Source organism: Lepisma saccharinum, chromosome 25 (assembly GCF_977018435.1).
Source record: "Lepisma saccharinum chromosome 25, izLepSacc3.1, whole genome shotgun sequence".
NCBI classification, from domain to species: domain Eukaryota; kingdom Metazoa; phylum Arthropoda; class Insecta; order Zygentoma; family Lepismatidae; genus Lepisma; species Lepisma saccharinum.
Window position 1 is genome coordinate 51,077,586 of NC_139253.1, and position 24,613 is coordinate 51,102,198.

Sequence of the window (24,613 nt, forward strand, 5' to 3'; positions counted from 1 at the left end):
TGGTGCGCTTGAGGGAGGGGGGGGGGGGGCAGAGGTCAAGTGCTATTGGATATCACTCAAGCATGGTGTGGTGGTATCTATTTTTAGTTCAGACCCAATTGTGAGCAGTAGAGCGCTCGTGAAGGGAATGATTGGGGGAAAAAACGCATTTTTCGGCCGATTTCCTTCAATTTTTCAACTTTTTTTCCAAAATTTTCAACTTTTTTCTAAATTTTTCACGGTTCCCGGGAAAAGGGTCGTTACTTCGAGGGGGTCGTTATACCCGGGGTCGTAGAATCGAGAGTTGACTGTATTAAGTTTATTCCTGTATAAAGGAGTCCATTTTTGCTTCTCAAATATGTACAGCAGAATTAATCAATTTTCCGTGAATTGCATAACTCGTAGGATACTTCAGACTTCAGAAAGTGTTGCGTCGGTATATAAACGGTAAATTTCATAGATTTTCAGCGATAAAATGCCGGCTCGACCAGGACTTGAACCCGGGTCTCTGGCAATCTATGCCATTGCTCTACCACTGAGCTACCGAGGCAGCCTGGCTTCCCCTGCATTTTCGCTGGTGCTGTTTTACCTGTGTGAAATCGTCTCTGCAAGTGCTACTGCAACGGGATCTGTTGCCTTTGAAACACTATAGACGTCGACGTTACCTGGTTCCTCCCAGCATAGAGATGTCAATCCATTAAATTAGGCACACACAGGAGAGATGATTTCACACAGGTAAAACAGCGTCAGCGAAAATGCAGGGGAAGCCAGGCCAGCTCGGTAACTCAGTGGCACGGATTGCCAGAGACCCGGGTTCGAGTCCTGGTCGAGCCTGCATTTTTCGCTGAAAATCTACAAAGTACATCTCCTGTGTGTGCCTAATTTAATGGTAAATTTCGTGTTTAAGAGTCTATTTCACATTTTGCAGTTCATTTCGCATCATTTCGTGACAAAACAGGGTAGCAAAATGCACCTCACACCTTTCAGAAACATGAAAAATTAATATTAGAATGTGTTATTTCACATTTCGTGTTTTCGTCAAAAACAAAATATGCATGCCTCTATATATTAGCGTTAAAATTGTGAATAAAACCCTAATTAAAACTACACTTATTACACAAAATTAACATTTCACTTTTAATAGCATATTGATATAGGTATCAGAGTATTAAGTTTATTCCAGTGTAAAGGAGTCCACTTTTGCTTCTCAAACATTTACAGCAGAACTAATAAATTTTCCATGATTTGCATAACTCACAGGACAATTCAGAACTCAGAAGGTGTCCCGTCAGTAAATATACTCAAAACTTCGTATTTAACAGCTTATTTTGCATTTTGCAGTTCATTTTGTGAGAAAACATGGCAGCAAAATGCACCTCACACCATTCAAAAACACGAAAAATTAACACTACAATGTGTTATTTCACATTTCGTGTTTTCATCAAAAACAAAATATGCATGTCCCTACTGACAAGAATTTAAGTTGAACTGTAGATCTATGCATATTACTAATGGGGAATACCTCTTCTTGCTAAAGATGTATTTTACTCACCTCCATTATAGCAGCAGACTGTAACAGAGAACGGATATCAACTCGCAGATAATGACGAGGTGTTTCTTCCCAGTTCTTTACAATAGCTTCAACTTCCTTCTCTGTCCTATTATGAATGTTGCGTTTTGTGCAAACTGCAGTGTCCATGTCCATTTCTGCTGTGTACACCTGCAATTTTATGAATATAATTACATTTACCCTAGAGGTCCATTACAGAATTTTTATATATTCCCTCGGAGAGAGCAGAGACTAAAATACAGACATTCTTTCAAAGGAATTACAAACTTTTAACTGAAAACATACTGAACAAATTTCAAGATGTTGAGTTATTTTGATCATGAAAACAAAAACACACATACCAAGACCAAATATAAATATCAGTATTTGTTTGCAACTAAAATTGACAATAATTGTTCCAATAGCAACATTTTCTCATTAGCTCACCTTTGAAGTTGATTGGAAACTGCAATACCATTTATAAATCTCTAATCGGATATTCTAGCCATAGGTTTCCAATGGAGATAGTTGCACTTTATTGTGCAATTATTGTGGAAAAGCTTCCACCTGATTTGGCATTGTGAAGTCTGCCTTACTATATATTGCATAATTCTTGAAGCTTTCCTGGCAGCGGACGATAAAGAGGTTTACTTGAGATTATCAACCAGGTGATCTCCAGATAGGCTTCAGAGCTTTCAAGAGCTAAAGTCGCTATCATCTTTAGGGAAAGAACATATTTCTATCCCTGAAGATGAGGGTGATGTTAGATCTCGAAAGGTCAGAAGGCTATCTCGAAATCACCTGGCTGATATCCCGAGAAAACATCTTTATTATATATTACATAGTTTCAAAGTGTTAAGTCATGTATTTATAGTGTTAATATTCCTTCGAATCTACTTCCTTCAATTTTATGGCTATTACAAATATATCTGTATTGGCTAATATCGGTTGCACAGAAAAGCATTATTTGAAATTTAATCACGGACTTCAGCTAATATCTTGAAGGCCCAGCAAACTGCTGACCCTTTCATGGAGTGCAAATACCCTGAAAATTATGCAAAATTTATCACATTCAAGATCCTTTGTGTCAATGAGTGATTACAGTGGTCACTAATACTTAACACCTATTTTGATAATCTGACAATTACATACATAAATCTATGAACATTTTAATAAAAAAAAATAGCTGATTTACATCATACTGTTGCAATGGAATCTTTTAAAATATGAAAAGAAATTCTTAAACATTTTATTGGCTTCTTGCCATAAAGACATATGGTTGCAACCAATACATACTTCTAAAATATACTAAACCATATATTTTTATTTACAACTAGCTGATTGCCTGCCACTGCCCGGGTATTTATGTATCCCAATCTTCTATTAGACAGGAAAATAATGAATTCTAACTATAGTGTAAAATGAACTTTGGGTTGAATGGTATTGGGAGTGTCACTATTCATCTTAGCAACCCCAAAAACTCTGGATTCCACACTAATATTGGTCGTTTTACATTTCACCCCCATCGAACCCCCAACCCTACGGGTGCCAATGTAACTAATTTTATTCACAGGTAAATGTCATCGTGAATGTCACCAATTAGCTTAGCAGCTCCGAAAAGTATGGATTCAACACTAATGTAGGTCATTTTCGACATTCAATTTTTTTAAATTTTATTTTTCACCCCCTTTAACCTACATCCCAATAGGTGATGAACTTGGAATTGAACAGCATTGGGAGTGTCACTATTGATTTTTAGCGACCCCGAAAACTATGGATCCAACAATAATACATGCCACCTCCTTCCCACCCCCACCCAAGGTGTGCCAGGGGTATCTTACCCCCACATTATTTCTTTCCAGGTTGCAAGTGATTTGTGTACTAAGTTTGGTTGAAATCGCTCCAGGCGTTCGAGAGTTATGTCGGAACAAACATACATACACACACACCCACCCACCCACCCACACACACACACACATCCATTTTTATATATTAGATTTTTATATATTATATTATGCAGATATACTTGTACTTACCTGGAATCCTTTCTGCTTGGCATAGCTCCACATTTCTTCAAAGTATTTTACTTTGTCATTTACACAGTCCACAAGAACAAAAGGAAAGAAGCGATCGTCTATAGTTTTTTTAAAGGCTTTTACAAGACTATTACGATAATGTTTTTCCATGCTGGCTTCATACTCAAAGACCATTTCCTACAAAGAAGAACAAAATCTGTCTTATCTCAAATTTATTTTTATGTTGTTTCAGTTGCTGGGAATCCAGTCCATGATGGTAGTTAAACATACACTATTAGTAATATTTCCCAACCTCTGAAATCAATAGATACATAAAGAAATTATATATATATGGAATGGGAAATTACTTCCATAATTGTATTCTGCAATTAATCCATTTATTATATGCTTTTCAAGTGAATGTATGCTATCTTTACAATATATTTAATTGAATTATGTGAAAGAATAAAAGTGGCCATTACAGTAGCTATACTAAGTTACTATCTTTACATTAATCAAACTTTTTTCATATTTGGGGAATGAAAGATCTGGTTGTATAATAAATGTACATATTAATTTATAGAATAATTAAAAGTAAGTCTTGCGGATAATAGTAATTCGCTTACACATATTTATTAATCAAACTTTGTTAATTACAGTGGAACCCCGATTTTACGTCTCCCCGTGTTACATTTTCCTACATTATACAGTCAGTCGTCACAGTCCAAATACAGGAAAAAGCTATAAAATTTTCCCGGATTTTGCATTTTCCCCTGAAAAATGTAAAATTATTATTCCACTGTATTTATTACGTTATGGCAACAGCACAATATTTCTTGACCTTATACAAACAGTTACTATGAAATTCATTTAAGTTTACATATTACTTGCAACAGTATATTTGTTGTTGTTTAGGTTTATTTTCAACTGATTGAAAGTTATGTCAAACTTTTTTCCAAGTTTCAAAATAGTTAAGTTTCACAGTGCATGCTAAATGACACTTTCAGCTTAGAAGAGTAAATCACATACTTTTGTTGTAACTTTTCTTCCTGTTTCAGGGTCTTTCTCTTCCTTCTCAGACTCCACCATGAAATAGTCATCGAGGGATAGAATACGTGGAGCACTTCCACCATTCTCAACTTCCTTATCCTAAAATGACAAGATTAAAAAATAATAATAATAATAAAATAAAATGAACATATTAAAAAATACAGAAATATGACAATAATATATAATATAACACCAGACTGATTACTATATGTTCTGCGAGTGCTAAAGCTTGTACTATCATAGAGTGTAGTTACTGTCGTAAAGATATAATAATTTTTGAGCCCTTCTCAATATTGATACACTGTACTAAATAATGTACACAGCCATTTCATGTGGGAATTTCTCAAGAACTGTCCCTGCACTTATCAGCTCTGGTAGGGATGTGACGAAGCTGAAAATTTACCGATACCGATGTACTCACCGATAATTTTTGGAACTGATACTGATTCCAATACATAAGATTATTGAACAGAAATAGGATGTTATTTTCAGCATGAAAAAAATAAATTTGCTATGTACATTTCTATTGCATATCATATGTATATACATATATATTCTCAAGAGATGCGAATGTACATTTGCATCTACAAAAAGTGGTTATGTGAACCATTAACAAGAACATAGATTCTCAAGAGATTTAACATTAGTACACAAGCAGTTTTTTGAAATGCAAAATGAATTCCTGTTCTTAATGTTGTAAATTTAATGCTGTTAGATTCAACTTCAGAAACATGGGTTTTAGAAGCACTTCTGGAAGTAACCTACTACTTTACATATCTTATCGCAAATCTGTCCAGCAACACTGAATACTCGTTCACTGAATACTGATGCAGCAGGTATGCCCAAGTATTTTCTCACAACTTCCTTCAGGTTTGGATACTCATTTTTGAATTTCCAATACAACAGCGGATCCTGGTCACGAGGAATAGTTGGTTCAGCAATGTACTGTTTTATTTCTAATTTTGAGGTAGGTTGATCCTCTCAATGAGAGTTTGCAAGAATTTTATTACAAAAACTCTACAATGATGAAGAATCATAACCTAATTTTCAATAAATCTTACAAAACTAAAATATAAAACTTTTTAGAAGGTAAAACTCTAGTATTATCTGTACAGGTATAAATATCGGATTTTTACCGATACCGATATGTCAATTTCTGTCGATTTTTATACATCTGTAATCAGCTTCGGCACATCCCTAAGCTCTGGGGTTCACCCTGCCTCTAAAAAAAGAAGCAAATACTACTGTAATGCAATAAATATTGATTTCCTGACAGAAAAATGTTTTGTATATTTTTAAAGTTTACTAAAAATAGTTTCAGATGAACTACATCAACGTGTTTCTTGTGTGCATATATAATGTAGTTTCACTACTTACAAAGAATGCACCATGTGGTCTGTCTAAAATGCTATATCTTGAATGTACATTGGTTTCATTTGCACTATAAATAAAATTTTATACGAACTAGCAATGTAAATATTATCACATATAAAATGGACACTGAAAAAATATTGATAACTACTCTGTATGATGAATAACAATATTTTTATTTCATTTAACTTTTTTTACATTTCAAATCTTCCTGCGGCAAGAACTCAAAAAGTCAAACTAATACTTTTATCATACTTTTTTATTGATTTATTTGAAGAAATAAAAATCACAAAAAATCCTTAAGACACAATAGAATTATAACTTGGTTAGACACTCCTGATGGAAGATCTGCACTGCCACACCACAAAACATATTTTATGCATTTCTATTAGCCATAATTATAAAAAAGATAAACATGATGTTACCTTAATAAGTTTGGCCACAAATGTTTTTCCAGATCCTGGTGGACCTCTCAAAATAATAACAAGACGACCTGGTCTCGATTCACGACCAGGTGGAGACAACAAATCCTCAATTAGAACAGTTTCTATTTTTGCCTCCCTCTGCAGCGAAGGAAAAGGGGGAGGAGGTGGAGCTGCAATCGCACCTCCAGCCGAACCATCTTTTGTACTGGAAATAAAATTTATGTGAATCTACCATCCTCCTCCTCACTCTCTCACACAAGTATTTTAAATATTAAATAGTAAATGTATCAGCAAAATCTATTTTGAGGTTATGAAACAATGATACATAGTGCTAACATTTAGCCTGTGCATGCATCACGTGCTGGCAACATACTTGTTAAAATCAACACAAAAGACACAAACAGCACAATAAAACACTTTAAAAGTTTTTCCAAGCTTTCGATTCCATCTCGGAATCATCATCAGGGCTGGTCGAATGACGATGAAGTGGATGTGGTTGAAGTTCCGCTGGGCATACTTCCTGTGTCTTCCAGAAGATATCGTTGTGGTCTCGCAGTGTTGTTAAGTTCTTGTTTGTTGAGATTGATGGCTGAGGAAGAAGGGTTTTTACAGGAAGGGAGGGAGAAGCATCTTAAGAATAGCGAAGAATGCAAACAAGAAAAAGGAAAACAGAGAAGAGGAAGGGATTATCTACGAAGTGAAATGTAAAGAATGCCAGAGTGTGTACATAGGAGAAACGAAAAGGAGGCTGAAAGACAGGTTGAAACAACATAGGGATGATGTACGACTTAAGAGAGAGAGAAATGCGATATTTAAATACAGGAGAGAAACAGGACATGACAAAGTGGGATGAGGCTAAGAAGATAGGAAGGGAGAAGAGAATACTAGTGAGAAAATGGAAGGAGGCCAAGGAAATAGAGTGAAAGGTGAAGAAGACACAATGAACTGGAATGGGGGGCTGAAGATAAACAAAGAAAGGAAGGTGTTAGAAAGAGTGGAAAGGACAAGAGAGAAAGAGGAGAGAAGAAGGAAGAAGAATGAAGGAAAAAGAGCGTGAGATAAAGAGTCCAACCACATTCTAGATGGAGGAAAATATGTTTAGCCTTTTAGGTGAAAGTACAGTTGACAAGGGAAAGCCACCTGCTAGAATGTTCCAGAACAACTTTCTAATAGTCTGGAGGGGAGTAATGTTTGTGTATATATATTGTCCTGTTTTTGTATCTTGTTACATTTGTACTTGGTGCAGCGTCTGAAGAAGACCTTGCTAGAAGGTTGAAACGTTACATTTAGTTTATGTTTTATAATAAAATAAATTACTGCCTTGGTCAGCATATTGAGTTTTTCATATCATGGAAACAAGGCTTAATGGTGTTATAATAGAGTTTTTAAGTTTGACAGTGTTGTATGTTGTACCATGATAAATAAAGATTTCCACATAAATCGTCGTTGAGATTATTTGCGTTCTTGATTATGTGCACCCCTTCCTAAACATCCTGTTATGTTTTTCCTTTAGCCTGTGCCAAAAAAGGAAACACAATCCTGTGGTAATTGGTGGTTGGTCTCAATGATCGTTTGGCCAACCCAGATGAACTTTCTTTCCTGCGTATGTACCCTATGTGGTCTGCAAATCTGTCTTCAAAGGTCTTATGTAGGTCGATGCAATCGTGCTTTTTGTGTTGTAATGATTGGACTGATCATTACTGGTTTTTGTGGTATTGTATTAATTAATTGCTGGCCAGCAACAAGGTAAAGTGTTAATTAATATGTTTTCATATGTGTATTTTTATCTTTGTGATTGGATGTTTATGTATTGTGCATTACTGGATATTAGATTCCGCTGTTCTTAGCTTCCCAGTTGGAGGAGCTGTCTTCCAAAAGACCGCTGTGAAAATTTCCAGTGCTACGGGGTGGGTGAACGTCCATGGACTCCCACCCCGACTACAAAAAGGTCTAATAGGACTTTACAAAAAAAAAAAAAAAAAACAGTTATACGATGAGGAACCTTTTCTCTAGTTTAGTTCACAGATGATAAAAAAAATGTAGCATTTGGTGTAAGCCAATCTCTGTTTGCTCTCCCCAAGTCCCCTTTAGAAGAGCTTTGCATACTTAGATATTCCCGAATTGAATAATAATGTCCAAAAGTTAAAATAAAAGAAGGAAAAGGTGTAGGGAAACGTATTGAAATGATCGGAATATCGATAAGTCGAGGGTAGGTCCGTAGAGACAGGTTTGATAACTCTGCGGTAAAGGAAGTGCCAATGGTGTAAGCAATAGGTGCGCATTTTGTTGTTTGACTCGGAGTAATGCACCTGTGCAAGCAAGCAACTTGTAAATAATGTAAATAGAAGCAGTATACAATAAACCATATGTAATCCTCCAAGATAATGTTCTGATTTGACTAATTAACTCCTACTACTGTTTTTTACCAGCTGTTTATTCACTCTCTGTACATATGCAACGAACCTAGGGACAGAAATATAAATTTTATGTATACCCCCCTTTTTTTGTAATTTCAGTGTTACTGTAATCTGTTCGATAGACACCCAGGGAGAGAGATTAGAAAAGATTAAAGAAAAGAAGTAATCCAGGGCCGGATAGAAAGCAGGGAAATGGGGGACAGAGTGACAGTATGTTTTGTGTTGATTTTAACAATTATATTCAAGATTCAGGATTATTTGTAACTGGATATTAGCTTCAAGTCACATAACAATATTTTGTAAAATTTCAGAGTACAGTAGTAAGTCACCAGTGATGTATTATAATGGACTGATAACAGTGGTACAGGGTGCATCACGGGAAACGGACGGTTTTCAAATAGGAATCTCGACGCAGGGAGAGGGGATAGAGTTGAAAGTAGGGTGGCATTGAACGTGCTCAGCCATGCCATTTTCGGCACAGTTCAGATCAGCTCGGTGTGGCAGCAGTACATGCTTAGAATATAGAAAGAATAGAGAGAGTGTGTCTGACGTCAGCTAAAGCCAAAATAGCTTGCTTGCAACGCTCACTTGTTGCATCCATTTGTTAACATTGAACAAGAGAGAATTTCGTCAGGAAAAATAAGGCTGCTTGTTATGTATCTTTATGTTTAAATCATCAGAAACAATAACACGAAGTTCTTAGTAACACTGCTCGGCAACATTCTGTTGAATTGAGACTGAGCAAAAGCACAGTACGGCGAATCTTACACAAGGATTTGGGATTGGGATCATGCAGAAGTTCAGCCTTCGCCAGGAACATGCTCACCATTTTCGCAAACATGAAGAGTGCAGCTGACATTGCATGTACTGCTGTCACCCCATGCCGAGCCAAGCCGAACCATGCTGAAAATGGCATGGCCAAGTGAGTTCAATGCCACCCTACTTCCTTCTCTACCCCCTCTCAATGCTTCAAAATCCATATTTGAAAACCGTCCATTTCCCATGATGCACCCTGTATATGGTGAAGATTTTCTGGACTCCAGGTAACTTGTGTGGTCTGAAAATTCTGCATGGCACTTTCATGGAGTTTATATATCCTGGAAATTATGAAAATCACATAGTTTTCATTAAATTTGAACCAGTATTGTGTGGAAAAATTATTTTGTGATTAAATTACATCTATTAAAATATTTTAATTATCTCATATATGAACTTATGAACGTGCAAAAATAAAATTATGGTAGACTGATATGATATAGTTCCAATGAAAAATATATTAACATTTGTAAATACTATCAACAACATTGAATTCTTACAATATAAAAGTGTCAGTACAGTATTTGTATCTCTTGAAAGTGATATTGGCCAAACCCCTGAAAAAAGAATATCTTTCCCTATCATAGGGAGATAATTCAATACATACCTCTCATCATGGTTTCTTCCATGGTCTCTGTCTGCCTCTTTCTCCTTTTCTCTATCCCTTTCTCTGTCTCTATCCCTGTCTTTATCTTTGTCCCTATCACGGTCTCTATCTCTGTCACGATCTCTATCCCTCTGTCTTTCTCTATCTCTACGATCTCGACCTCTATCTTTTTCTCGTTCATAGCTGTCATGTCGGGATGCTCGACGATCTTCACCTTTCTTGTACCTGTAAACAGAAATACCATTACTCATACCCAGTTGTAATGCTTTACAGTGTCACATTTTCTTACAAAATGTGTAAAAATTGACATGCAAATATGACAAAATCAAATGTATGACCGAATTAAAAAGAAAACCTTAATTTGGAACCAAGGAGAACGTTCATGTATTGGCATGTATTCTTCAATACTGTGAACTGAATTAGAAAATGAGGTCAATTTTCTGTATTTTTGAAAATTAGTCAATGTTTGTTTTAAGTTCACTTTGTGTACAAAAAGGCTAATTAAGACTGGACTTGCAAATTAAAATAGTACCTTCACCAGAGATAGAATCCAGGATCCTTTGATTGCAAGATGACAGCACTACTATAATAGATTGGAGATGTTCTTCAATTAATTCAATAATTATAATATACAAGGCAAAACTGAAAAGTTAATGAAAATTTGAAGCTCGACCAAGCATTAAACCTGGATTTTTGGCAATGTATGCCAATGGTATACCAGTAAGCTACTAAGCCAAACTCTGGTTTCACACCATATTTCACTATGTAGTTCTGTGTATGCTATTCTCTGGGATCCTCTAGACATGGGACAACTAGTGCATGCCATCTGCCTGTGAGAGTGTGTATGTCTCAGTCCAGTCTCTCTGATATCACTTTATATATTGAATTTGAACCCAAAATTCACTAGTCTTTACCTCAAATATGACCACTTGAAATTGTACACAGAATTAATACATTTCCTGGTTGTAAGATGACAAATAAAGAGGAATAATAAGAAGTTAAAACAGTACAAATGAAAATTGTTTTTCAGTCCATAGTATGCTCAGATGGGCTAATTGGGACTGAACCTATAGTTTAAAGTGGGGTCCGAACAATTGTGCAATATACCTCCTGTGGGGATCAAAACCAGGACCCTTTCATTGCAAGGCGACATCATTATCACTATGCTCGCAGCCCTTATGTGAATGGTATTTGTTCAACAAATTATACTTACCTATCATCATCTTCTCTTTTGCTGCGATCATCTCTACTTGACGAATCAACCCGTTTTTCTGGTTCCCATCGGTCTCTGTCCCATCTGTCTCTCCTTCCACGATCTGAAAATAAATTCACGCTGGTGAAGACTAGAAACTAATTATGAGAAACTTAAAGCAAATATTATTTGCACATAAGAAACAAGGACACTAATTTATTGCTAGCAACAGATTAATTATCACTATTCAATTTGTTACTAGCCATACCTGGAACTTTTGTTACACATTGTCCAACTCGCAAGAGTACAATAAAAGGAGTAAATAGCCTGCCTTGGGAGGAGAATATGAGGAGACTGCCAGAAGTCTACATGAAGCCTATGTTGACTTGGCTGCAGTGCAACTGTGGCGGGCTGCGGAGAGGAACAGTTCCACTGCAGGGCCACCAGAAGTCATGAGATCCAAATCAAGAGCGTCTGGAGGCAATACAACTCAGGCTGGCAAGTTTGACCTGCAACCAGCTACTCAACCCGAGAATAAGTTATAAGTTGTATACTCACCTCTTCTCTACACTGAATCCTAAGGGGGGGGGGTCTCTCTTGTGTTATTGTTATTTAGTATCACTTTTCCGCCACTTTTGGCTATTGTGACAATGAGGATGAGTGGTGATATGATGAAATTGGTGAATGAACACTCACAAAGAATAACCATGCACAGGCCGAGGCCGGGATTCAAACCAGGACCCTTGGCATCATAGCACACAGTGCTAACCACTCTGCCATGGGAGTTGGTGAGACACTTTTATTAAGAAACAAAAAATGCACATTCACTTGAAAATCTTGTAACCATAATTTTGTTCTACCTCTGTCTCACTGCCCATTGGGCAATGAGATGTACATCTGGCACGGAAACCTTAACCATAATGAATTGTTTTAAGCTCATATAGGTATATCACATTCTTAAAAGACCAAATATTTCTCTCTATATATAAAAATGTATGTATGTATGTGTGTGTGTTTGTTTTGGCATAACTCTCGAATGCCTGGAGCGATTTCAACCAAACTTGGTACACATATCACTTGCAATCTCAAAAGAAATGCTGTGGGGGTAAGACACCCCTGGCACCCCTAGGGCTGGGGGTGGGAAGGGGGTGACATGTAAAAATAATCGAAAACGACCAATATTAGTGTGGAATCCATAGTTTTCGGGGTCGCTAAGATGAATAGTGACACTCCCAATGCCGTTCAACTCAAAGTTCGTCACCTATCGGGATGGGGGGTGAGAGGGGGTGAAGAATAAAATGTCAAAAATAACATACATTAGTGTCGAATCCATAGTTTTCGGAGTCTCTAAACTAATTGGTGGCATTCACGATGACCAAACTTGGTACACATATGACTTACAATCTGGAAAGGAATACTGTGAAGATAAGACACGCCTGGCACCCCTAAGGGTGGGGGTGGGAAGGAGGTGACATGTAAAAATAATCGAAAACGAACGATATTAGTGTGGAATTCATAATTTTCGGGGTCGCTAAGATGAATAGTGACACTCCCAATGCCGTTCAACTCCACAACACAATTGGCACCCCTAGGAGTGGGGGTGGGAAGGGGGTGACATGTAAAACGACCCATATTAGTGTAGAATCCATACATGGGGTCGCTGAGATGAATAGTGACACTCCCAATGCCATTCACCTCCAAGACACACCTGGCACCCATGGGGGTGGGAAGGATTGAAATGTAAAACGAGCGATATTAGTGTGGAATCCATAGTTCTCGAGGCCGCCGAGATGAATAGTGACACTCCCACAGGGTGGCTACTCTAGGACCATGATAAAATTTAAGTATAATTCCCGGTTTTCAAGGAGAACTTTCCAAGAATTCAAGTAGATGTTTTCTCTATTTCAACCTTACGTATTATGGCCTCTCAACATCCACACACAAATATCTTAATAATATAAAGGGTCTATGTGATTCCAACATCCAAAAATTATAATACAAATAAACGGTATACGTAATATAATTAAAATATGTAATTTAAGGTGCTGAGTTTCTATTTACAAACAGAGGCGCAACCATGAATTTTTGTCTGGGAGGTGCAAGTGCCAGGATAAACGTACTAATACAGTCAACTCTCGATTCAACGACCTTTCACAGTTCCCGGGAAAAGGGTAGTTATTTCGAAGGGGTCGTTATTGGAATTTGCACCAATTTTCAGCTTAAAGAGAGCTCAAACGGACACAAAGATGCCTAGGAGATGGTAACACCATTTATCCTGGTAGTTATACAACCTGTTATGCACAGGATGCGTGTTGTGAGAAGGAAAATAGAACATGAAAAAGTTTTCACAAAAGAGAATTTAAAATAATGTTACTTTGTTTCAATTGTACACAGTCGTTGCTTTTCCAGGAAATTCTTACAATTCTAGTTAATGAGAAACCCGTTTCCACTGAGACCTATGGAAAGGAAAACAATCTCTCGCTTATTGCAAGCGAAACTCGAAGAATCTTGACACCAGTCAGACTGGTGCCAGCAAAAGTCGGGAGATAATCGGGCAGAATGAATGTTGGATTTTATTCCGGTTTACTGGAGCATTGTCTGTTACAAGATTAACTGGTAAGATTAGATCTCTCGGGAGAAACAACACAACCTCTCTAGGTACCAGACAAAAAAAATAAAGGCAGGGCTGTAATTTTCATTCTGGTTCGGCTGTGTAAAATACATCGTAAAAAAAAGTCACTTTTCTTTGCTTCAACCAACTTCATTCACCCTCCTTCCCCATTCAAGGGAGCAGTCCAAACTCCTTCCTTGACTTGCATTGTAATCCAGCGTGAAAAAGGAAATGCGCAACTTGCGATCTATTTTCACCCAAAGCGTATTGTAGGACAGGTCATTAAACAACGTGGCAGTTGATAATCATTCGGGTTTGGAATTGAATTTCACTTTAAACTGTATATTTAGTCCCGATTAGCCCATCAGCATAAAATGAACTGAAAACAAGCTTTATGAAACTGCGCATTTTCACATATCAAAATGGTAGATCGTTATTTACTCTCACGTTAATGGACAGTTTAATGTTGGATTTAGGAGTATTCTCGATGTCAAACACCCACCCCTCCAAACGTTTTAATCTTGAATAATGTCTTTTTAATCAGTCTCAGCGACCATTCCTACATTGAACACACTTTTTTTTTTCCTCCACATGAATGGTTCTGAAGAAAGGTAAATTAAATTTACAGTTGTGCTTATCAGAAGGCGCAGAACATGAAGTTATTTTAACTCTTGTTTTGCTTTCTGAAGATCGAATTTCGTTATCGTCAAATCAAAACAGCTTTGCGAGATTCAAAAAACTTTTTTCTTCCACTGGATGAGTCATCGCTGTTATCTGCAAGCAAGAGCTTAGCAGACGCTAGACAAAACACTGGCGCCAGCTGCATCGTAAAAACAAAGAGACCGGCTGGAAGTTCGAGCAACAGGTGGCGGAAGAGAAAAGTCCCAGCATTTTAAAGATAACGCAACTGTCGAAGACGGAACTTTTAACAGCAGTGTAAAGAAGAAAGAAATGACTATTGCTTTACGTTTTACCACGCAACAGACAATAATACGGGCAATATTTCCTATGCAGATAACAGCATTAAAAAATATATATATAATAAATAAATTTAAAAAAACAACTGAATTCTGCAATTATCAACATTGCCGTGCACACCAGTGGCGGAGAATGAGCTGGGGAAAGGGGGGAGGTCCCTTTTTGTTTTACTTGTTCTATGGGTTTTGTTCGTTTTCAAGAATATAATTAGAACTGGTTGCCCCATTTTAGACGTCAAAGGAAAGGAAGAGGGATGGGTCCGTTTCCACCCTCGCCTGTAATCAGCCCACGTCAGCAAGAAAATCGTGGCTGAAACAATCTGCATCGCAACCCCCCCCCCCCCCCCCCCTTACGTTTCCTGACAGGAAAAGAGGGAGAAGTCAGTAAGCCAACGGAACACTTTTTTTTAGCAGATATTACGACATCGACACAATTAGGAAAACATATGAAGTGGGAAACGGGAGTTATGATGCACGTAAGATCGAAGTAAACTTTTGTGGAAACCTGGATGTCAACGCATTAAGCGGGTTGACGATCTTTAGTTCACCTATGTGGTTTTGATTATCTCTAACAGTTTCGCTTTTTTATGAAGTGTTGCAGGGAACAAATAACACATTTTGAATGAAAGCGGTTACCGGAAGTTGTCGGCTACAACGCCGAGAGTTGCTCACTCACGGGAACCTGCTGAACTGGACAGATGGGCCAGACTTCCAGGTGCCACACATCTGTATTTTCGAACATTCCTGCGATCTTATCTCTCAAGGTGGTGTATTTATCGATGAAAGAGCTTGACCTGCCATACACATTGGCAAAGACTGCAAGTCCAGCAGTCATTTCGGGCTGCTCCCACCCTCCCCCGCGAGTTTTCAGCAGCTCTTAGGACAAGGAAACAAAAGGTCGATTTAAAATAACATCCAAGCACATTCGATCTTCTCTTCTCGCGTATCCAAGAGAAAGCGTGGCAAAACAAGCCTGGCGCGTTTGGTAGCGGCCGTCGGGTGTGGGGTAACATTGGTGCGCTTGAGGGAGGGGAGGGCAGAGGTCAAGTGCTATTGGATATCACTCAAGCATGGTGTGGTGGTGTCTATTTTTAGTTCAGACCCAATTGTGAGCGGTAGAGCGCTCGTGAAGGAAATGAGTGGGGAAAAAAACAACGCATTTTTCGGCCGATTTCCTTCAATTTTTCAACTTTTTTTTTTCAAATTTTTCTATTTTTTTCTAAATTTTTCACGGTTCCCGGGAAAAGGGTCGTTACTTCGAGAGGGTCGTTATACCCGGGGTCGTAGAATCGAGAGTTGACTGTACTAATAATAGTAATAGTGTTAATAATAACATTATTATTATTATTATTGATTTGTTTTATTTTACTTCGCTTCTTGTGCCATATTTGGCTAATTTGCGAAGATGGGGATGAGTGATATGATGAAATTGATGAATGGACAGTCACAAACATCCATGCCCGCCGGAACCAAATTTTTTATTATTAGTAGTAGTAGTAGTAGTAGTATCAAAGACGTTATTATCCTTGTAAATTATGCAAAAAGGGGGTAGAAGTTGTTGCTAAAGCATCTATGTTCGAACAAACGATTTCAATTATTTTTTCAACACATGGCACAGTAGTTTGGATCTCACTTTAAACTATAGGTCCAGTCCCGATTAGCCTTTCTGTCCATAAAGTAGAAACTTGATAAGACTAAGAAAATTTTACGAAAATAATTTTTATTTGCATAAAATTTGAATAGGATTTGGATTTAAAAAGTTGTAATTTTTCACGTCTACGGTGAAAAATTCAAGTAGAATTCACGCATAATTCCCGGAGCCAATAATTCACGCATAATTCCCGGTGAGTAGCCACCCTGTCCCAATGCCGTTCAACTCTAAGTTCATTTTACACTATAGTTAGAATTCATTATATTCCTGTCTAATTGAAGATTGTGATAAATAAATACCTGGGCAACGCCAGGCAATCAGGTTGTATTTCTATAAACAGCATGTAATTTAGAGCAAATTTATGCAAGTGTGTCATTTTCTATAAAAATAAAGGTACAATCTATATTCCTTGGTTTGTAAAGTATATATAAATATGTGGTTTCTTTCTTTTCCAAGGCGAAACCTATTATAGTCACTTGGTTGCATACATGCATTAATTAAGAGAGAATGAACACTCTAGGATCTTCATGGAATATTTGCTTGATTGACGTGACTGATCTGATTTCTTTTACTTTGAGTTTCTGCCACTTCTGGCTAATTGCAAAGATGGCATATATGCAATTTTATAGCAGATCTTTAGAATATCAGTATTGGCAAATATTATACTGGTACTGGTATTATTAGTACCAGTTGGAATTATACATCTACCACTAATTTCCAAGGGTCATATAATCAAATCAGACCCTACAAGATTTCAGTGTATTTACGTTGTTGCCTAATTGCTTTGGAATGAGAATTAAACAGGAACAAAATGTTGCCATACAAATAGACAAAACCATGACTATATACTGATGAATTTGATGTGAACTGTGAACTCCAAGGATTTTACTGTTAATGAATGCCTGCATTATATTTTTACAAACACACTTGCTATGTAGAACTACTTACCCCTATCGTCCCATTTCTCACGGTCCTTGTTACGTGAGAAAGGTCTACCTTCTCGGTCAAAGCTGGGTGAGTAACCTCTGTCAGCAACTATTAAGAAAAAAAAATTGAATCAGTCTAATTAACCTGGCATTGGTCGACATGTTAGCACTGCACTAGCTGAGATTCATCTGCTTACATATCTATTGTAAAATACGAAAGCTCTTTGAGACACAGTCTAGTTGTCTTTTGTTTTGTCCTGGTTTGGAAAATATAATATGGTGGAGCATTTCCTTCCATTATTAGGAGCTGGGCCGAGATCCTGTCAACAAATTGTCAAAATGTTAGCGTGACGCTCACCTGTCGACTAACTGTAACATTTTTTTTACTTTTGTGAATTTTATTGGCCTTCTTATGTGACTTTTTCACGATGGACAATTCTTATATATTGCAATGGTTAATGGACAATAGAGACTATGAAAGTGTCTGTGGGGAGCACTGCAATGTTCTTTATTCAGAAGATAGTGATGTGAAGCAGCCTGGCGTAAATGATCAATCATGAGAACAACAGAGAAGTGTCAGATGTTGAAAATGACCTTCAAACTCAAAGAAATGTTCACGGTTCACTGTACACTGAACGTGGCAAAAGAACAATGTGGTATATTCACATAATGAACAAAAAATGATAATGAGAACCAAAAAAGATCAATGAAATTTGGAAAAAATGGAGGTGTTAGCATCGTGCTAACATGTCGATCATTGGCGTTACTCCGACATAATCGACCAATGCTTGTCTAAGTAAAATATATACAAAATATGGTCATTGGAACTAATAAGTTACTTGAAATGCAGTTAAAATTGAGTTTGTAACAAAGAGTAACCTTTAGCCCCCCCTCCCAAGGATTACCCCCAGGTACCAATTAATTTGAGACTGGGTGAGCCAGATGGTTTATATGGAGACAAGGCTGGACAAATTCTGACCTTAAATCACCCACCCAAGGAATCGAACCTGGGCCTCCCACATGGGAGTCTGATGCGCCACCGTCTAGATCACCGTGGCTCTTTAGCTAAACAAAATGATAAACAACTACCTATGTATCTGTGGAAACAATCTTTTGTGAAATAATTTTGTGTCATTAGGAGCACACAGTTTCTCTGCTGTCTGATTACATTTATAATACCGAGGCCACTTCTTTCGAGTTTTTTGATACTCATCTATCTTCCTACGGAAAGAAAATTATCATCCTTGATATGGCTAATCTACTTTTCTTCTTGTCCTACACTTTTCCACAATTCGGTAAAATATTAAATCATTGTCAAATTTTTCTTGCATCATGTATTAGCACAATTTCAGACCTATTAAGATTCCTAATAAGAACGTTGCTTATTGTCTTTCGATTGTTGATTTTATTGGGTCACGAATGCTTTGTTTCAATGACAAGTGAATTGTGTACAGATGGCTTTATACATGTTTTGTGCACATGGGTACACTGAGAAACCATATTTGAGTTTTGACTGAGCACAACATATTGGTCTGTAGTTTTGTTTTGTGTTTTCGAAATGGTTTACACACAGTAAAGGTGAAAAGGATGATAACATAAACTGAAAGTTACCTAGAATAAAGTAATTGTAAAAGTAACTTACTTTAACGTAATGGTAACTGCAATCAAGTTACTTTCTCAAAATTAATAACTGTAACCAAGGAAAATGACCAATGGTAACACTGTTAAGCCTTGTATCCATTTATTGTGAATATTCGTCTGAAGAACACCCTGTTAGATGGTGGAAACGTTACAGATAAAAGTTTGTCTTGGTCAGCATTTTAATGTTTTGTAACCAAGGTACTTTTTGGAAAGCACTGCAGAGTATATATTTGCTGGTAACTTACTTTTCTAGAAAAGAAAAATGTGCATACTTTACCTTCTTCACTTGGTTCTGCACGCGATGATGCTCCATGCCCATAATCAAATGTCTGCACAGGCTCTACAAATCCTGGATCTCTGGCATCCATAGGTTCAGCTATTAAAATACAATAAAATTAATGACCACTCACAGTGATCAGCATCATATAATATACATTATTAACGAAACTTAAAAATTACTTCTTACATACAAGCTTTCTGACATGAAGATAATATTTATCTGCCAAATACAATTCACATTAGCATCAATTGAAATAAATATTTATTATTATTAGCTATATATTTATAAGCAGCAGCACATGGACACACAAGGCAAGGAAGCTAGACTTCATTGCATACTAAATAAAACACTTTATTGCAATTTGTAATTTGCAAAACCTTCAGTATTTTAGGTGGATTGTTGCATACTTATTTGGAATGAGGTAGTTGAGCTAGAAAAAGCTACTGTCAAGGGTTAAGTAGATATTATTGACCTTGGAATGGATGACAAAGAAACAGGTGCAGGTGGAATTGATGCTACCACGTGCTAAGTACAGTGGCATACGAACAATATTTTATTTAAAATCATTCGCAAAGCTGATTCCTTGTTCCATCATTTAAGTGTCCTAAGTCTTCACATAATTGTTTTATTACAATTAATGATCACTGATTGTTTGTAATTTGTTTGCAAGAAAATTTTCAGCAGAAAGTAACTGTGTTGTTTCAAAATGTGTAACTGTAAATTAGGGATGGGACCGATTAATCGGTACTCTATCGGTATCGGCCGATATAGGCATATCGGTGTATCAGTTTATCGGTAAAATTACCGATTATTTTACTGATCCGATATATCGATAAGTATCTTATAATTTAGTGCAAAATTCTGCCATTTGTTGTAATTTTTATGGATAATCTCGATGCCCTACTTTTTAGAAAAGTAATTGTCTAAATATTAAACTTCTTTTGCACTGCAGTCACCTCGAAACACACATTTATTAAGGAGATAAATGAACATTTCAGGTTCTTCATGTATTTTATATCGGTTATCGGTATCGGTAAATTTTATATCGGTACTTTATCGGTATCGGCCAAAATTTCATATCGGCCCATCCCTACTATAAATATAACTCTGTTCCTTTTTGAACCAAGCAACTCAGTTACTTTCTGAACACTCTCATTCTCTCTCACGCACCACGCTCCACCCACCATTATCTCCCGGGCAACCCTAGAAACCCAAATATATATAAGAGGAAACTTAAGAAAATCATATAACTTACACAATGGTCCTGCAGGTTTATGCCCATAATCAACTACTGTAGCTGGCTCAATTTGAAAATCATCCCAACGATCACGTGGGCCATTCCAATTCTGCCTTTCATCTGGTGGATAATTATAATCATCTCGTGGATAATCAAAACCACCTTCTTCTTTATAAAATCTCTCATGATCTGCAAAGGACCCTCGTCCCCTGCCCCGACCTGGAAAACCATCGTGTCCTCGTCCTCCGTAAGGTCCAAATCTTCCAGCATCTGGACCACGTAAAGGTGGCCGGTCGAACGGCGGAAAACCTTCATTTCGTGATCGGAATGAGTCCCTATCAGGAGGAAATTGTCTGAAATTGTCTGGGGGGAAATTCCTTTCATTTGGTACCTTTCCCCCCTCATCTTCAGCAAACGGGTCAGGGAAGGGGTCTTCCTCGGGAAATTCATTCTCGTCTTCAATCTCTTCATTTGGATAAGGATCTTCATTTTCATCTCCAAACGGGTCATCAAATTCCGAGGGAAATGGATCATCTTCCTCATTGCCGTAATTGCCTTTTCTCTTATCCCCAAAATGGCCACCATAACCCTGTCCAGATGCACCGTGGTCCTTTCCAGGAAAAGGCCTCTGCCCCTTGTATGGAAAGTTCTCACCTTCTGGAAACTCCTCCCACGGCCTCCTGTCTCTGTAAATTGTCAATTATCAATATTAAAAACTATCAGTTTCAAATTTTAATTTGCATCATATCACTATATTTGTTCATTTAGTTTACAGCTCTTACAAGCACATAAACCCAATTTTTGATATAACGTTTCAGGAGAACATGCACTCCCTTCATCAGATGTATTCTGAAACGTTACATCAAAAATTGTGTTTATGTGCTTGTAAGAAATGTAAACTGCAAGAAATATAATTCTATAATGCAAGCAATACACACATACAAGAAAAAAAATACATCATGACAAGGAAAAAAAAACAGCAGTACATCACAAACATGTGTATACACTACTGCAGGTCAATATTGATATGGCAACTTTACAAATGAAACACACTTCCCTTGGGGAGGGGGGGGAGAAAACTTCAAGTAGGAAACAATGTATATTAATCTGAAAATAAAAGAAAATTAGGATGGGAGGGCCAGAATTGGAAATGGTGCACCCAATTATAACATGTAACTTCCATATTCACTCAATGTTTCTGTCGCTCCATATGATCACTACGATACATGGTTGGCCTGTTCTTGCTTCCTTCTGAATCTTCTCTTAGAATTTTAATCTTCACATTTCCATTCGCCTGGGGAAGAAAGAAAGTTTATTCAAAAATATGAAAAATCACAGTGAAAAACACATTATAGCACAAGGCATGCCATATTCATTATTTAATACTGCAATTATAATCACCTGTAAAAGAAAGGCTGAATGCTGCTATCAGAAATTTTAGAACAGCATAATACAGTTACACTTCTTCTGAGTATGTTTTCAGATATAATATCTCAAGCTTTATCAGAAAATACACCACCAGTACAGCGAATACAATGAAAATAACTTATGGCTGTGAAAGCTTTATTTTTAAGTACAAAAGAATAATTGCAATGACTTTAATCAAATTTATTATAGATGGTTCTTCAGTCAGAACACCACACACTAAATCAAAATTGTATGTTTATCCAGTTATATGTGCAAACTGGAGCACTGTTATGTTCTATCTTGTTTTATCTATTGTAGGAACAAACTCTAAACTATGCCAAATACTATAAATAAGGTATTCAAAATACTGCCAGGGCTCATCCCACCCTTTAGAACTGCAGTCTTTTTGGTACATCTTCTTGTCCTTTGCAAAACTCCTCTAATACAGCACAGTAAACCCTCATGGGAAGAAAAAACACACTAACTTTTCCCATTCTTTACATGTAAATTGCAAGTTGTTCTATTGACCCCTACTGGAATTTTTAAATAATGTATACATATGCATAGAGCTTGCAGTACAGGATCTTGTGGCTATGAAGGATACCCAGTTCTAATTTTAGGAAAACTGTAGGTCACAGTGTGTGTCTCCCTTATTCAAGGAAAATGAGATAAAATTCAGAGCCTTGATTTGATTTATTTTACTTCACTTTTCTGGCACTTTTGGCTAATCGCGAAGAAGAGGATGAGTGATGATTTGATGAAGGGACATTAACAAACACCCATGCCCAGGCCAGGATTCGAACCCGGGACACCTGGCATTGTAGCATGCTGTGCTAACCACTTCACCACAGAGGCTGGCGAAATTCAGAGCCTTGGCTACACATCTACTAGTAGTATCAATTGACTGCTTAATAGTTCAACATCAACTGAAAGTTACACGATGTGCAGCCTACATCAATAAATATAAGCAGCCAAAAGAACTACAGTGCTTTTCAAAAGCTCTCAATTTGTGAACTCCTTTTCCTATAGAATGGAAGTCAGAAGTGACATGGTTTGCTGTATTAATATCTTTTACCACATGGTGCTAAAAGCTATTGCACATAACAAGGCAGTGCTGATGTTAGGAGAGTGCGATGCATGCCACTGCACAGGGCTTTGCCCTTTGAGGGGTCTCGAGCTTCCAAGATATTTATGTAACATTATTGCAGCTAATATTCATATGCATTTCTTGTGCAAACACAATCACATTAGACCAGATAAATGAAAATGTGCATACATTAATGACATTAATTTGTGATCAGCTTATGCACTATAGAAAAAGGAAACATAAGTTTCAAACGGGAATCACATGCCTGCTGTGAAACCATTCTGTGAAAGGAAAATTTCTTCTGTCTGTAACACACTTCAATTTCTTGTCTGTGGTCCACCCAAAACTTTTACCGATTTTCTATCATAAACTTTATTGTTCAAGAGGGTACAGCCATCACCCCTGGAGCCATGAAAGCCTATCTCCAGAGGGTGATGTACAGCACCATTTTGATTCTTTGTGTGGATGCCGAGACATGCCAAATTTGAGGGTGTCCCATCTCCCACTCCCTTGGGCTAAACTAAGAAAGATGACAAAAGGGTAGACCCAGGCATGAAACTCAGGTAAATGAACCTTGGGGTAGAGCATGGAGAGACACTTGTCCCATTTGGCATATTCATGTTGGTGTGGAAGAAAATTGCTGCTAAAATTTATTTTTATTTTCTCAAAACTCAGGGACATTGTCAGATTTTGTTGGATTTTACTACTACGTACCAACACATTTCAAGTCATAATTGTTTGAACCAGTAGTGTGTGTAGTTTCCATCCAAGTATTTTATTCGCAGTTTATGAAAAAATATGTATATCAGCCAAAAGACAAATGCCGAAACGAGCATCTCTTGTTTGAAATTAATCAAGACATTTTTCCGAACTAATGTCTTCTTTTAAAGGTAAAAAGCTCCTTTAAAAATGGTATTTAAAGGGGGTTGATGGGAATGGACCCACAGTGTAAAATGAGATTTGAACCATTACTGGTATCATTCCTGGAACCCTTGTTACAACGCAATGATGTTACCACTATGACATCATAAGGCACGGAAGGTGGGCGTAATAAGTATGTTGGTTGTAGTGTAGAAATTTACAAGTAATAATAATATGGCAGGAAACATTTGCTTTCCGATGGTATATATTAATGTGCACATCAATTGTGGAAAACAATTGTATAATGTATTTTATATTACATAAGGAAAATGTTAACGCAGTCTTAGAAATTTCCTAATTGGTGAGGATCTACCCCCTAGGGAATAAAGATACTCTTCAGGTAGTGGCAAAGCGTGACATTTTTACTTAGTCATCGCAAGATTTGCCAACGATCTTTCAACGGAGAGGCAGGGAGGGTGGTGGCACAATATTTATCTGCAATAAACGCCAAGGT

At 37.2% G+C, this 24,613-nt stretch overlaps 1 protein-coding gene across 8 annotated transcripts in view; it reads right to left on the reverse strand.

Annotated features, from left to right (window-relative positions):
- Positions 1-24,613, reverse strand: part of ZAP3 (protein) — a 245,671-nt gene that overhangs the window by 18,909 nt on the left and 202,149 nt on the right. For all 8 annotated transcript variants that reach the window (XR_014440724.1, XM_083111269.1, XM_083111268.1 and 5 more), the window contains 9 exons: positions 20,763-21,430; positions 19,505-19,603; positions 17,609-17,695; positions 11,443-11,545; positions 10,230-10,454; positions 6,390-6,594; positions 4,573-4,692; positions 3,565-3,741; positions 1,532-1,699 (listed from right to left, as the gene is read on the reverse strand). Coding sequence is in view for 7 of the 8 variants with exons in the window: in XM_083111269.1 (XP_082967395.1) it covers positions 1,532-1,699; positions 3,565-3,741; positions 4,573-4,692; positions 6,390-6,594; positions 10,230-10,454; positions 11,443-11,545; positions 17,609-17,695; positions 19,505-19,603; positions 20,763-21,430 (1,852 nt within the window). In the remaining variant the exon portion in view is untranslated. The remainder of the gene's footprint in view (positions 1-1,531; positions 1,700-3,564; positions 3,742-4,572; positions 4,693-6,389; positions 6,595-10,229; positions 10,455-11,442; positions 11,546-17,608; positions 17,696-19,504; positions 19,604-20,762; positions 21,431-24,613) is intronic.